The sequence below is a fragment of the Filicampus tigris genome, chromosome 10, assembly GCF_054856515.1.
Source record: "Filicampus tigris isolate MCC_2025a chromosome 10, RoL_Ftig_1.0, whole genome shotgun sequence".
NCBI lineage: Eukaryota > Metazoa > Chordata > Actinopteri > Syngnathiformes > Syngnathidae > Filicampus > Filicampus tigris.
Genome location: NC_141226.1, coordinates 14,931,931 through 14,947,938, shown reverse-complemented (window position 1 = coordinate 14,947,938; position 16,008 = coordinate 14,931,931). Strand labels below are relative to the sequence as shown.

Sequence of the window (16,008 nt, the reverse complement as noted above, 5' to 3'; positions counted from 1 at the left end):
ACCTGGGCGGCTCATACTACCGCGGGGACAAATTTCTTGTGTGTGCTTTTTTTTCTTTTTTTACAAACTTGGCCAATAAAGATGATTGTAATTCTGGTGAACACTATTATTACAGTGTCTAGCAAAGTGTATTTACATGTTAACTATGCTAACAGAGTGGGGTGTCAATCATAACTCTGTGGGCGGAGACTCATGTGTGTGTCTACTTCTCAGCCAATCAGAAGCGAGACTAGGAAGTAACATTTACAAAAGTCTTTAGGGAAGCCGATACTCCTTAGTAGGCGTCTCGGCGGAGCAGGACGATGCTCTGTTGATGAGGTTTAACTTGTCTTCCGGAAACCCTTTGCACGCTGTAAATGTCTTAAAGCATCTCTTTAAGCTTTTACGTGCACACGTTTAGTCTTTTATAAGCATTTTGGAACTTGGAGCGATGCATTTTGTTGGCATTCTCGTGCTTGGGATTCTGGCCCGTCTATTACCTGCTTTACGGATTCCAGTGGGTAAGTAACGCGCTTCCCTTATAAATAATCGAATAAACATGATTTATTTTGAAATGAAGGAGAAGTTTAGTGTAGTATACAGTGTTGGGTTTAGTTGTAGCTGTTAAGTGCAACTTATTGCTTTTATACGCTGAGGTAAAGGTAACTTTTTTATTGGTGTCTTTTGGCAATAATCATCAATAAATGAGGATGTTTACAACCAGAGACAATTAAAAGGCAATAAAACAATTACAAGCACAATCGAAACAAAAATAATTTTATAGAAAATAAGTTTTAAACATTTAAAGTGTTGGGAAAGCATCTTTGACCGTATTTCATTGATGCATCCGTCCATTTTCGATATCATGACCTCATTAGGGTAGCAGGTGAGCTGGAGCCTTTCCCAGCGGACTTTGGGTAAGATGCGAGGTATACACTGGATTTGTAACTAGCCAACCACAGGACACATGATAAACTAACAAGCATCCACATTCACACTAATGGACAATTTAGAGTCATCAATAAAGATTTTTTTTTAATGTGGGAGGAAGTTAGAGGATTTAGATAAAAATCACACAAGCACAGGTAGAAATTGTGCAAACTCCACACAGGAAGTACTGAGTCGAGATTTGAACCTGAACCTCACAACTTTGAAAAATCATTTCATGCAGATTGCACAGTTGGTCCTTGACAATGGTGCCATGTTTTTTTTGGTTCAGTAAATTATAATCCAGTACAGTATGTTGTATGTGAAGCCTCAAAACCTGATTTTGGGTCGCAATTTATCCGTTACAGCGCCCCGGTAGATGTATGGTGCTCAGTCGCTTGGTGTACGGTGAAGAGTCAGGACAAGTGCTTTAGAAAATGGATGGCCTCTAAGGTCTTTGAGAGAGGTCAGCTGTTTGCCTCGATGCTTCCTTATTGAACGTTCCATTGCCTTTTAAATCAACACTCTATAAATCAACGTTGTAACTTACTTAAAGTTGTATTTTAACTCACTTTAATTCCCATGAAAGCACCTGCGTTGCGTGCATACTCATCTCTTTCTCTTTCTGTTCAGACACGGCGGTAGTTCAGCTCCAGCAGTGGGTGGCGCCGGGGGCACGGCCTGTCTCGGAGCGGGTCCTCCTCAACGGGGTCCCCTATACCAGCGCCACCAGAGAAGTCAACAGCATCATTCAGGCGATGTCAGCAGATTCGATCCCCCTGAGGCTCCTCGCCAACCAGATTGCGCTATCGGGTGAGACATCACGTTCATCGAATTTCTATAAAAGGTCTTTATTGAGGCTGCATGATGAAGTGGTGGTTGGGATCTCTGCCTCATAGTAAATAGGGCCCAGGTTTGACTCTTGGTTCATGCACTCCTGTGTGGAGGTCCACCATATACTCTGGTTTCATCTCACATTAAAAAAAAATGCATGTTAGGTTAATTGCAGATTAAATTGTCTATAAATGTGACTGTAAATCATTCTTTGCCTATATTCGCCCTGTATTCCTTTTTTGACAGGAAACCATGCGGTCCTTCGTTCCCGCGACTGCGTATTGGAAGGCTCAGAACTGTACTGGAGTGACCGGGTTTTCTACAACGGGTCCCTATACCTGTCCCTGGATCACGGCGGGGCCTGGATAGCTCACACGCCACACGCGACGGCCCTCAAAGCATCATGGGCGCAGGCCTTGGGGAGCTCGGCGAAGGAAGAGATCTTCCTTCAGGACGCGTGTGTCAACCTGATGGAAGAGCTGAATCTTTCTGAGGAGCGGTCAGGTGGAGTACAGTTATCTCATGCATATTGATGGGGCGCGAGTCACAAATTCATCTGTTTGCCTTTTATTTTATGGAGGCTATCCACAACTGTTTGCTGAAAAGCTCACCTAAGATGCCACAAAATTTCCCCAAAGCCCTGACAAATATGACAAACTGTCTAAATAGGAATTGGGGCTCTATTTTCATGACCAGCTTGACTCCTACACGACGTGTGGCGTATCTCTGCGTGGAGGCAGGTTGGACCCTTTGTTAAATAATTTCGCAGCTGAATACAGGCCCGGCAGACAACAAGAGGGAGGGTTGTGCCACTGTGGGAGTGGTCACAGTTGACTTCAATCATGGCCAATCAAAGCAGCTCCTTTCAATCCCTTTAAATGTGGCACGCTAGTTGCACACTATAGTCTTGACATGGCAGAAGCACATCTATGCCATGAAGTGTGCACTCGGAAACAGCCCCTCACATAATTGAGTCATAAAAAAATACAAGGCAATGATTCACTATGAAATTGTCACTCTGCCACGCTGACGCTTACGCTGATACAAAAATCAGGATCCGCCAGCATTGGCGCCACGGCACAGATGTGCTCTCTCTGAAAATTGGGCCCTTGGTGTCGAGGAAGTATGTGGGTGTTTCTCAATGATAATGTTTCAGACAGTGTCATCAGGCCGTTGCTTCAAAGTGACTCCGGACCTTCCCCTAGTCTACCCCCCATGTCAGGTGCGAAAAATTTTTACGTGGGGGCTTTTTTTTTCCAATACTGGAGCAACTATTACTGAATATTAGACTACATTGTAGCACAACATATTTTGTTAACATTCTCTTGATTTTTTTTTTATTTTTTTTATCAGATCCTGGGATTCTGATGCCCCATTTTCTGATCCCAATCTTGGGTCTATTGGCATTTACTGGGCTAATTGCACTCAGCCTCTTCCTCGCCAAACAACAACAGGGTGAGCGAGTCACTTACATTCTTTCTTGTTGTTATATAATATTTGTTTTGTTTATCGTAACAACAGCCCTCGTGATTTGGTTCACTGAGTTTTTTGGTAAGGACTGTGAGCTCATGGCATTGATCAGGAATGAAAATATGCTTTTTCCTATCCATTGTCAGATGATCTTTATTTCCTGCCTTAGCAAAATTGGACTTTTTAAGCTATCGTTAAATTGTGTTATTACAGTGTACGCATACAGTACAGTATAATACAATTTTATTCATATAGCGCATTTCATAACAGCTAGAGCTGTAACAAAGCACTTTACAAACAATACAATGCACTGTAATACTCTTGCTTGTGGGAAAGGAGAGCCGATGAACTTTTATTGGGGAGAAGAACACAACAAACATGCTCACTCACAGACATTCAATGTACTTACATAATTGGAGTTGCTTGTCACATGCTACCAATCCCCACCTCTTAACCCATTAAGGACCGGAGCGCATAACCGCGTTTCTACCACTAGAGCCGGGAGCGCTGTTGCGTCTTTCTACCCTTAAAGCCGGGAGAGTGTATATATCATTTTCTTTTTCTTTTTTTTAAAATCAAATTCTCGGTCTCTTAACCAATGAATTGCATCAGGATATACACGTGACGATGTCGTGAGCCCGCGAAGGATGTTCCGTAATTCTTTCGAGTCATAATGGCGGACGCCGTCGATCGCGGCAGCGCTGAAATTAGTAACGGCAGTGATATAAACGACGCGCTTGTGGACTTTGAACCAGTAGAACCAGTCGAACGTGATACAGTATATGACTAAAATAGTAGACAATGACAATGTCGACGTCTTGGTAGCAGAATTGGCAATTACCATTCGATTTTTTAAAATTAAAAATAGTGCTTCCCTCGCACTGACACTTTATTTTTACGTCTTCGATTGAAACAGTAAAGATGAATAAACTCGAGCGTATGTGAAAGCCACATGTCTCAAATTCTTTTGGAATGATCTTTCTATCAGTTACAAGGACTGCGATATTAATTATTTTGTAGGTGTTGAATTTCTGGGAAAACTTCAGATTTTCAAGAGTAATTCCAAAGATGACCTTAGGTTTTGGGGAGCTGTTGAGCTAGGCGCTTTAAGCCTTAATGGGTTAAAGGCACGTGCTTGGACACAGACACTAGAAGAGGGGTCACCAATTCCAGTCCTTGAGGGCCCCTATCCTGCATGTTTTAGATGTTTCCTTCCTCCAACACATCTGATGTACAGTACGTAAACGATGAGCTCATCAGCAAGCTCAATAGAAGCCTGATAACGATCCTAATCATATAAATCAGGTGTGTGAGTTTCACCTATTGCGTGTGGGTCAGGAACATTCCCCTCATGACAAATAGTTGTAAAGACTTTTTAAGACTTGTTCAGTGGTGTGGTGTGAGTTTTTGCTAATGTGAAACATTTGCATTGGCTCAATAAGTAGCGCGGGAGTCTTTGATTTTGTTTTAAACACTAAAAAGTGGATTAGTTCTATCCTTATAGTAAGGATAATTTCATCCAATGACAGTGAATGCAGAATCAAGTTTTATGTCTTTTAAGCATCGGTATGCCTTGTCCTCTCACTCCTGAGGCAAGTTGAAGCATCGTTGGTCATGGGTTTTTTTCTTTTTTTTTCTTTCTACTTTCGACTTAGGTCTGCGACACCCTGGAGGTAAGAAAACAACATTCTCTGTTAGCAGCACCAGATGGAAGATTAGTGGAAAAAGTTGAATATTTAATTCAGTCTGCACACATTAACTTAACTTTTACCTGCTTTGTCATGGGCTTTGCCTCACCTGTTGTTTAACTGGAGCAACTAATCAACCTCATGGATTATCTGTTTTCTCTTGTAGGTGTTATTGGTTCAATCATACACTACCCCAAGGAAATGGCAGATTTCCACCCAGAGAAAAATGGCAACGGTTATCAAACCTTATGATTCAAATTTAAACTATGAAAATATTGTACTTTAACAGCCCGAGTGCTTGTTTGTATGACATTTGAATGAACAAATATTAGTGGAGCAGATAAAACAAACAATGATTGCCACAAGGATGAAACATGGCAGAAACGCTCACAGTATTTTAAGTCCCTGTGAAGTGGACTGATCTTCTTAATTTGACACACCACAGAGAAACCACATTTGGATGATTTAAAAAAAAAATCACCACGTGTATGAGGCTTCAATATCATGAAAAGCCCAGCCATTCTCTCTGCTCTCAAATGTTGGCGCATCCGCTGAAAACACACCCGCTCAACTGTTGGCCAATCAATAAAATTCCGCCAAAATGGATGCTACTTTGTCTAGCATCTTTCTTATGCCTACACATAACTACATATTTGAGCCTTGAAAATATGTTTGCTTCAGTGAATCAGTCCCACCAGGTTGTCGTGGGGTGTTTCCCCACTGGAATAACAAGGCGCTCTCAAGCAGCCACGGCAACCCGAATCTCCTGTCCACACGCTGGCTGTCGCGTCTGATTTTTAAAGAATTGTTTTACCTTGCTTTTCCGCCTTCTCTTCCATAATGTGTGTGCACTCATAGCCGATAATGACGTGCTCTAACGTGGTCACACCACCCAGAAGCCTCGTTCCATACACCGGCTGTCAATTGGGACTACGTGTATTCCTATTTAAATACTATTTGATACAATTATGTTATTGTATCAAAAAACATTGTTGCAAAAATAAAAGTTAGCTGCTCTACTAGATGGATAGTTGGCAATTTTTTAATGCACTTTATCATGCGTGTGTTTGTCAGACTTAACATTAATGGAGAAATGGGCACCAAAAAGTAAGCACAATTTTTTTGTTTTATTTTGTACAACTGAGTGAAAAGCGGTGTTTTTTAATGCCAAATTTTCATAAATAATTTTCTTAATGCCATTTGTCACTCACCATTCACAGCCATACTGTATAGGTGGATATAAGTAAATAAATATACCTTTTTACCATTCAATTCGTAACGAAAAATGATGGACTGACAAATGACAGACAGCTACTCTGGCCGCTGACGGTTGATGAATGACGGACCAGCAAAATTTAGTAAAATGCCCCCCTCTGTATATGTACACTCACAATGCTAATATTGTGTTACATGTTTGTATACATTTAATTCAAGATCATTTTATTTCATGCTGATTTTAAATTAGAGTTGAATGTGTGCTCCTCAGGTTAAGGTTACTATTCATCTTTTCAACAAAATAAGCCATCACCCTTTATTTTCAACCAATAGATTTGAACTGTGATGTTTTTCTACATTTACGTGCATTCATTAAATTGCTTTTGCAAATGTACAACTGTTGACTGGATTTGTTTAAAAAAATGGCAATTGCTTTATGAGTTCAGTTAAACTTTTTCTTATTAGATTGAAGTCAGTTAAGCGTGGCAACATGTTTATTATAGTGCCTAGTTTATTACTGAACCAAATTCTAATTGCAATACAATAATTGAATTTCAGGGGTACAAATGAATGATCTGTATAACAAAGAATGTAGCCGTTTTTAGCATGGATGGCCAGAATACTGAGATGTTAAAGGCAACAAAATATATTTCTTTTCTCAAAATATGACCTAGGCCATTATTTTAACAGGCGAGTGAAATACTCATTCACATTATGTAAATGTAAATGTACGTGTTATATAACAACACATGTAATATATATCTCAATTATTTATATCAACTAGCTAATTATTTAATGAGAAATAATTTTTTTAAATGTACTGTACTGTATTCATTATTACGCAACGGTACCACCTCCTGTGCGATAGTTGGCGACATTTTCTAACGCCCATCATTCCCCATTTATGCCCGGAAGTCCACGCATCAGATAGACCAATCACGTTGGCGTATTTGCGACCGTTGAACGGTCAACCAATGGCGTGTCTTTCTGCGGCATTTAAATACTGTGGCGTCTTTTCAAAAGCATTGAAAGACACAAGGCTTGGTTAGTGGTTAATATGCTACCGTGCGGTGAGTGAGTCAAACTTGTTTTTGTGGAGCGAGGCTTAGTCTGGTTTGTAATTTTCACTTTATTCCTAAATCGAGATCGACGTTATTAATCGACAAGGGCCGTATTGCCGTGCATTTTCCCCCTCGGAGATCGAGCGAGCGAGCGAGCGTTGACAATGGCGCAGCTCGGATTTGAAAACGACATCAGCAATGCGCTGAAGCTGGACATCCCCATCACCAACGCTCCGATTGCCCGTTGGCAGAGGAAATCCAGCTCTTCAAACGTGTCCTCGAGCGGCTTGTCCCCTGGGAGGTATACCAACATCTCAAAGACGCCGGGTAAGACGCCTGGTAAGACGCCAGGTAAGGCTCGGCGACGGATAGCTGGAGAAATGAGCCGTTTGATAAAAGAGTTATGGATGGTCGCTGACCCAATGGAGCGGTATATCCTATGGTATATCATTGAGATATCGCTCCATTGAGAAATCGGTTTACGACGTACGTTACTACGCTTGCAACGTAAGCAAGCTTCTACGCCTTTAGCCTGGCAAGCCGCACCCACAAAGCAGTCAATCGCTTCTACAGCGATGAGTCTGAATTCCTCGGGCTCGATTACGCTTTATCCTCACTAGTTCATTGCGCGCCGTTCGTAATCCAGGAGAGAAAAAATGCCTCTTGAATATACTGCGATTATTGAAGACATTACTAGTTTTAACAATTACAAATGGAAAAGCCATTTCGCAATTATGGCTACAAAATTTATATTACACAACATTAGCAATATCCCAGAAAGTGTCTTTTTCAGTGGTGCACGCTGCTAACCTTTGCAAGCCACAACAACACTAAAACGCGGAGTGCAGAGGCCATTTTCCCCCCTCATCTTTTCCCTCTTTTTTTCTTACCTTTTTCTTTTCTGTTTTTTTCCCTTTACTACTTTTCTTAATTGTCCCTTTTCAAGTAATTGATTGCAAGCCAGAGACCGCCTCATGGAGCACCAAGAACTGAGATTCTTAAATTACGATAAATACCCCACCCCCCACCCCCCCAGCAGCAGCAGCACCACCACCACCACCACCATCGCGGGGGTTGCACCCGCGATATAGACATGACATACCCAATTTAATTACACCCAGGCATGTTTTTACAGCTGTTACGACACTTAAAATATTTTAAAGCTTTAAACACACTTCAAAAACAATGCAAACATATTGAGAGCAATGATGATGTTAAAATATTAAACAAATGGTAGATTAAAGCAAGTAATTACTGTAACACAAAAAATATTTGATAGAGCAATATTGATGAATTTAGGGTTTCATAAAATAATTCGGGCTTTAAAAGAGTTAGGATCGCAATTAAAGGTTTAGAAGTAGGATTAGGTTTTCAAATAAGGATTTTAAACCTGGGTTAAGGTAAGGATTCCAAACTCAGATTAGTGTGTTCAGTTACAGTTGAATCAACATTAGGGTTTAAAATTTGGGTTTCAAACTAGGCCTATGGTTTCAAACTAGGAATATGGTTTCAAATTTCAGGTGGCCCTCGTGTTACGGCGGAATACCTTTCCCGTGGTGCTGACGTAACCCGAATTGGTATGTAAACCACAGCAGCATAGTCAATCACTAACCTAGAGCTAACACACTAAAGTTTGAGATGCGCGCGCACACGGCACCTAGCGCAGCGTGCCGACGGCTAACCCATTTGTTGTGCATGTACTGCTGCGGCACAGCGAAGGTCGGCGGTGCACGAGGTTACGTTAGGTGCCTGCCACCTCAGCACGAACACTGATGACTTTTCGGTGCGTCTGATACAAGAGATTATCGGGGTGTGATTTCAGAGGAGAAAAAGGCAAAACAGTTTACCCGAGTTAAACAGTTAAAACAGCATGGAAGAACTAAGAAATAATTAATGCGGGAACCTGACGTTTGAGACCCAAGACAGGTGACATACTATGATGTGGTTAAAAAAGTTTTAAAAATGCTCCGTGCCCAACCTGAATTGCACTTTGAAACAGTCTTCATGCAGCTGTAGACCGCGGCTGAGCATAAACTCCCTCCTGCTCTGCCATTACAATCTGATGAACCTCCTTTTTTAGCTGCTGCTTGTCTCCATCTTCCTCCTCCTTATGGTCTAAGCTCTATCCAGTGTGCTCCGTTGAAATTGTAGATTGATTTAGATTTCGCTGAGCTCTGTGGTCAAATTTACACCCAACCCAGTAGGAAACGGCACCAGGCTACTTCCTCTTTGGTCGCGTCGCAACTAATGACCAATATGGCAAAATTTACACCGTGCCTCTCATCCTTAGGGTGGATTCCGCTTGAGAACCTTTACAGGAAATGCTTGTAGGCCATAAATATCACATGAAAAACGCTAGGTACAGTGTTAATTGAGCATACCATTTTGCGGTATGAATCACATTCTTAGGCTGCTCCTCAATACTTGCTCATTGTTTGCCATTTGTAACCTAGAAACCTTGTTTGTTTGGACCGTATGTTCTCCCAAGATCCCATATTCATTTTTAAATTGGACTCATTCTGTTTGGGATTCCTTTTGGCAAGTTAATTCGAAAGGGCACACAAGGCAAAATGAACCTGAACCACTTTGGGTTCATATTATGTACTGCGCTAAGCCTTAAAAGAACATTTTCAGAGCACTAATTAAGGTGGTCGTTTGAATAGGGACAAACTCATTCATGTTGTGGGAAATGATCCAATAATTGATCTGAAACGTTGGCTGAGCCCTGCGCAACTGTCAAGTAAATTTCAGTTGGCTGCTAGTGACAGAATGACCGTACCTGACATGTATAAAAATTAGAGATGTCACAATATCGTGATATTAAAATTGCCACCATATATCGTTGTCGTTGTTACGATATTAATAGAAGCAAACCTGTTTTAAAAGCCCAATTTTTTTCCATTTGTGCAGTTCCAGTACCCTCTAGTGGATTAGTTTATTAGTGCAGTTTAATTTGATGCAATTTTTTTAACCACCTATAATGGGTGGATAGATGTTTAAGACCCACAGTAATCGCCAGATAAAGGGGAACATAACGCATTTGAGTTCCTCCACAAATTGACCCGATTCACAATGTGTGTGTGCATTAGCAAGGAAGTGCCTCAATATTAGGTGTTCAGTCATTGTAGGTCATCTATTTCTTTGTGAATGCAGTTATAGAAAATACAGAATATTGTGATTATTTTTTTTTAAACTCTTTTTTTTTTTTTTTTTTTTTTTTACAATACCGAAAGCTTTTATAAAGTATCGTTAGCTTTTAATATATCGCCAACCTCCGTATCGAAACATTTGCATATTCCTAATGAAAATGGGTGGATAATGCTGCTTAATTCATATTCCATTTATGCAATATAATCAGAATGCCGTGTTTAGCCTAGTGGGGTCGTATAAGAACGTATGGACTTGATTTCCCCATCAAGTGGTGACAGTTTGCTTTTTATTTATTTATTTTATTTATTTTTTGTAGGCAGACGGAAAGTCACTCCATCAAAGATGGTGGGAGAGGACCGCTTCATTCCTGTTCGTAATGAAAAACAAATGGAAATGGCGAGTTTCTTGCTCTCAAAGGAGGCTCGACCCAAGGAAGACAGTGCTTCAGCATCTTCATTGGCAAGCGATTTTCAAATTGTCTTTGTCACGCTACAGTATTCCGTACAGAACGTTCAAGCATGAGTTTGAGTTGTATAATTCTCTGGTATGTTTTTAAAGGAACAACAAAAGACGTGGTCCATGGCGCTGAATGGATGCAACCTAGAAGAGGCCCGCATCCTCCAGTTCAGCGGGAAGCCAACCGTTAACCCAGATGGTAAAGCCACGCTCTGCTTAATTGTGCAAATAAAACCAAGGCTGGATTTAGGCTGTACAATTAAAGTGACACAATTTGTTATACACATCATGGAGGCCGAAAGAAAAACGGCTATGCAATGTTTAATATTTGGATTATTAATGTATTGTTGGTTTATGTGGCATCACTGCTGCCAAGTAGAATGTTTCATGTGTATGTGATATGAGTCACTTGACATGTATATAGAAATTAAAAAAAAAAAAAAAAAAATCTGTGATTGCCACTTGGGCCTAAAGTATAAATCTATCCTAAGAAAATGTCTTGTTTTCCAGGCCAACACAACTCATTGAAGTCCCTTTACAATTACACAATGACTCCCATGTCCAACAAAAAGACACGACACATTTCTTCGACCGCCGACAAAATCCTAGATGCCCCCGACGTTCGGGATGATTTTTGTAAGTTTTGCCTTGCTCAGTGATGTTCTAAATCTATATTATGGTGTACCGCGCTGACTTCTGGTACCACCCCCAGATTTGAATCTGCTCGACTGGAACAGCCGCAACGTTATGGCGGTGGCTCTCAAAGACAGTGTGTACCTGTGGGACGCCACCCAGGGAAATATCACCCACCTCATGACCATGGACAGTGAAGTGGACTACATCAGCTCGCTGTCCTGGGCCAAGGAGGGAAACTACCTGGCAATTGGCACCAGTGACTGTGTCGTCCAAGTCAGTTTTTTTTTTTTTTTTTTTTTTTTAAATTCTAAAAAAAAAAAAAGACCAAAAAACGTTTTGTTTTTTTTTTTTTTTCTCTCTCTCTCTCTCTCTGTTTGCAGCTTTTGTTAATGAAAGTGTATCCAACAACATGTCGACAAACAGAAACTAGTTTGCAAAAGCTCAATCTTACTTCTGAGGGCATTAACCCGTTAAGACCTAAAGCAAGCGCCTGGCTCAACATCGCCCCAAAACCTATGAGCCACTATAGAATCATCCTCTATAACCTGAAGTTACCCCACAACAACACCTACAAGCTTCCCCAGAACAACACCTACAAAATGATCTCAGCCCCTGTAGCAGATTTGGAAGAATTTGATAGTTTAGACATGTGGCTTTCGCACAGGCTTGAGTTTATTTACTGTTTTAATCAAAAATGTAAAAATGGTGTCAGTGCAAAAGAAGCAGTACTTTTGATTTATAAAAAATAATCGAGTGATAATTACCATCCTCTATTCTGTTACAAAGCCATCAATGTCTATAAACGTCTAGCTTTACCATATATCACGTTTGACTGGTTCAAAGACCACAAGCGCGCAGTCTATCACTGCCGTCACTTATTTCGGAGCTCCTGCGATAGTCTGCCATTACGACACGAAAAAATTCAGGATATCTCCGACTGCTCACAACACAGTCACGTGTACTGTATATTCTGATTCATTTCATTGGCTAAGGGATGTGTTGGAACCGTTTTAAAGCTTGCATGTTATTTGGTGGATAAAGAAAAAGGTGACTTGGCAAACAAAATGGTAAACTTAATATTCAAATGAGTTTTTTTTCTTGTATTATGGGGTGGTTAAAATCTGGATTCTTGTTGGAGAGAAATGATTTCAATTTCCATCAGTTTAATTTTGTTTGTGTGACAGAAAATTGATTCCTTTTATTTATTGTTTTTTTTTTTTTTTTTTTTTTTCTCGTAGTTGTGGGATGTGGAGCGAGAGAAATCCCTTCGCAGTATGACCAGCCACTCTGCACGAGTCTGCAGCCTGAGTTGGAATAGCCACATTTTGTCCAGGTACTTTTAGTTTCTTTTTCCTCAGTTTTGCCCCCACTACGACTCACCAACTCCAATCTTCCCCTGCCCCAGCGGCAGCCGGTCGGGTGAGATTCACCACCACGACGTGAGGGTGGCGGACCACCACATCTTCACGTTGCATGGCCACTCTCAGGAGGTGTGCGGGTTGCAATGGTCACCAGATGGCCGCTACCTGGCCAGCGGCGCCAACGACAATCTGGTGTGCATCTGGCCCCGCGTGGCCCAGGGCCGCACAGACATCAACCAGCCGCTGCACACACTCAGTCTCCACAAGGGGGCCGTCAAGGTTAGCAGCAGAAGTGTTTTTTATTCATTTATAAATTATTATAAAAAAATAATTTTGAATGAGGAATGGTCTCATACCAAGGATTAATGGGGCCGCTTGGAAAACTACCAGGTTCAAGTTGATGTTTTAGAGGTGTCGTTTATTTTAGAGAAAAGGTCAAATTATGATTTATAGATAAATTGAAAAATATTCCAAATTTATGGGGAATCTAAAATATACTATAGTGTACACTATGCAATTTCAGAGTCATTATGATTTATTTTTTTAATCGAAAAAAAGCATCAAGATTGACTATTCTCTTAATCATAAATATGAAACTTTTTGTTTCCTCCTCAAATCTAATTTTATTTTCCTATTGTTACAAATATCAACTGAAATATGACTCAAATGTGCATTTTCTAGCAGAAAATATACAGCTTCATTCTCGTATTGCCAATATGAATTAATTATCCTGTTACGACTTAAACCTCAAATATACAAATAATTTCAAATGTAATTTTTTTTTTTGGGGGGGGCATTAATTATTTTATTCTTAGAATTGCCACTCCCCCCCCCCCCCCTGTCAAATTACTTTATTACTCTTATGACATGAATCTAATATACAACTTGCCTAGAGAGTTTACATCTTATCCAATAAATCTTTAATTCTTAGCATTATAACATTTGGTAATTTCTGACTTCTTTCTTAAAAATGTCAAATTGAGTGTTGACGTGTCCATGTTTATTCTAATCATATTGTAACTTAATTTCTATTATAGAGCTGTTTTCCCCTCAAATAATGCATTTAAACGTTTGTGCCTGTAGGCTTTGTCTTGGTGTCCATGGCAATCCAACATCTTGGCCTCGGGCGGCGGCACCTTGGACTGTCACATCCGTCTGTGGAACGTCAGTAGCGGCTCCTGCCTCAGTTCATTTGACACACAATCCCAGGTAAACACACCACAACATTAAACAAAGCGTTTGTAATTCAAAGTATACACTTTCATTTTAATTTGGCCCCAATTTTTCCCCTCTTTCCATTTTTGCATGGTTATTGGTAATGGTGAAGGTAAAGTGTAAACCGTTAAAGATGAAAAATGATGAGCTTTATTTATTTATTTTGATTTTATGCTGTCTTTATGCTAAGACAAGCATGCTGGAAGTCCTATTTCTAAACTGTTATTTAACATTTTAGGGCATAATAAATATATTAAGAGAAAACTGGTAAGGAAAGGCTAAAATATGGATCCTTTGTGTGAACCCTGCTTAATTGCCATTTGGTTTATGTAGGGATCCTTGGAAACATTTGATTGGTAAAAGTCCCAAAATATGTGAACACATCAATTGCATTTGCATTGCTGCGGTTGGTGTTCCACTCTTGCTTCATTTGTTGATTCAATTTTTCCACATGTGAACAACTTTCAGGTGTCTGCACTTGCGTTTGCTCCCAACTACAAGGAGCTGATCTCTGCACACGGTTTCACACACCATAACTTGGTCATCTGGAAGTACCCGTCGATGTCAAAAGTTGCAGAGCTAAACGGTAAGTCTTTGTTTCTTCCTGTCCAATGGAAAGCAACTCACTTACCCACTGGTACAGTACAACCTTGACTTACAAGGTCCCCCACTCACGGGTTTTTCCCCAAATAAAGGTGTAGGTAGTTTCTTTTGGGTTGCGAGCAAAAACTGACTTAACAAATGAGTTTGCCTATTCTGGCAAACATTTCTTAAAGTGGGAGTCAATCCCAAATTTTTTTTTTTTTTTTTTCTTTAAAGAATATGTTCTATGCAGGCTCACTAGTTGAAACACAGCATTCTGATTAATATTGTTTGTGGAAAATGAGTTAAGCAGCAAAATCCCCCCTTTTTTAGCCATCTCTGGGGGACGGCCATTTTGTCCCTTCTGTCGACTGAAAATGACATCACACACCCTCAGGGCTCAGATAACGACCAATCATAGCTCAGTTTCACAGGTGAGCCGTGATTGGTTGTCACCTGAGCCCTAGGGTGTGTGATGCCTTTTTTAGTCGACAGAAGTGACAAAATGGCCGCCCCCTGAGATGGCTAAAAACGGGTAGATTTTGCTGCTTAACTCAACTTTTCATATTAATCATATTGCCTTTTCTCAACCAGTGGGCTTGCATAGAACAGATTCTGTTGAACCCAAAAAATATGTTTGGGTTGACTTCCTCTTTTTAATAAATAAATAATAGTCCCATGTGCTTGCTTGGTTGTTTGCCACTCCCAGGTAAGTTTACTGCAAAAAGAAATTTACTCTTGGTGCGACTAGAATGGCTTTTTCATTCATTTTAGTGGGGAAAGTTGATTGAGAACCATTGTACAGTATTCAAATGTTCCATTCCCCACACTAGGACACAATGAGCGGGTCCTCAACATGGCCATGAGTCCAGATGGCTCCGCGGTGGCCAGCCTGGCGGCGGATGAGACCATTCGCCTGTGGAAGAGCTTCGAGGTGGACCCCAAGAAAAAAGCCAAAGACAAGACTCCACTTTCCCTGCACTCAGCCTTCACTCGCTCAATCAGATGATTTGATTGGATGAGGGCAATGCACTTTTTAAACATTTTTTTATTTTTTTGCCTCCTATAAATTGTCAAAGTGTATTTGCTCAATTGCGTCAATGTTTTGCATACATGGTGCACTGCAAATTGGATGGTGCTTTCCCTTGACAATTGTATTCTGTCAGATGTTTGCATACTTTTACACAACTTTTGAATAAATATTCCTCCCAATTCAGTTCTATGAGTGGATTACTCCAGTGTTTCTCTACCTTTATTGAGCCAAGGCACATATTTCATATTGGGAAAAAATTCATGGCACACCATTAGCAAACCAATTTACAAAAAAAAGTATATACAGGGTAATTATGTGCCATTTAGTAGAAGAGCATTTCATTATTTTTCCTGTTACTATATGTGGTTGGCATGGATTAAAAAAATAAAATAAAACTTATT

The 16,008-nt window shown here is 40.4% G+C and overlaps 2 protein-coding genes across 5 annotated transcripts; both read left to right on the top strand.

Annotated features, from left to right (window-relative positions):
• Positions 1-253: 253 nt before the first annotated feature.
• On the top strand, positions 254-6,510 carry LOC147140979 (uncharacterized). Of its 2 annotated transcripts, XM_086044186.1 has the most exons (7): positions 254-500; positions 1,540-1,719; positions 1,987-2,244; positions 2,897-2,962; positions 3,094-3,195; positions 4,866-4,883; positions 5,065-6,510. In XM_086044186.1, exons 1-7 carry the CDS (start codon positions 431-433, stop codon positions 5,148-5,150), a joined length of 780 nt encoding a protein of 259 aa, XP_085900312.1. In that variant the 5' UTR covers positions 254-430; the 3' UTR covers positions 5,151-6,510. The 2 variants fall into 2 exon arrangements, with proteins under 2 accessions (XP_085900312.1, XP_085900313.1); XM_086044187.1 differs by lacking the exon at positions 2,897-2,962.
• Positions 6,511-7,101: 591 nt separating this feature from the next.
• cdc20 (cell division cycle 20 homolog) lies at positions 7,102-15,790 on the top strand. 3 transcript variants are annotated; one of them, XM_086043009.1, is made up of 11 exons: positions 7,102-7,525; positions 8,695-8,751; positions 10,641-10,783; positions 10,883-10,979; positions 11,291-11,416; positions 11,493-11,689; positions 12,655-12,749; positions 12,822-13,056; positions 13,861-13,986; positions 14,461-14,578; positions 15,408-15,790. In XM_086043009.1, the coding sequence occupies exons 1-11, from the start codon at positions 7,339-7,341 to the stop codon at positions 15,581-15,583; spliced, it is 1,557 nt and encodes a 518-aa protein (XP_085899135.1). In that variant the 5' UTR covers positions 7,102-7,338; the 3' UTR covers positions 15,584-15,790. The 3 variants fall into 3 exon arrangements, with proteins under 3 accessions (XP_085899135.1, XP_085899134.1, XP_085899133.1); XM_086043008.1 differs by lacking the exon at positions 8,695-8,751 and having other exon boundaries at positions 7,103-7,501; XM_086043007.1 differs by lacking the exon at positions 8,695-8,751 and having other exon boundaries at positions 7,106-7,525.
• The last annotated feature ends 218 nt before the right edge of the window (positions 15,791-16,008 follow it).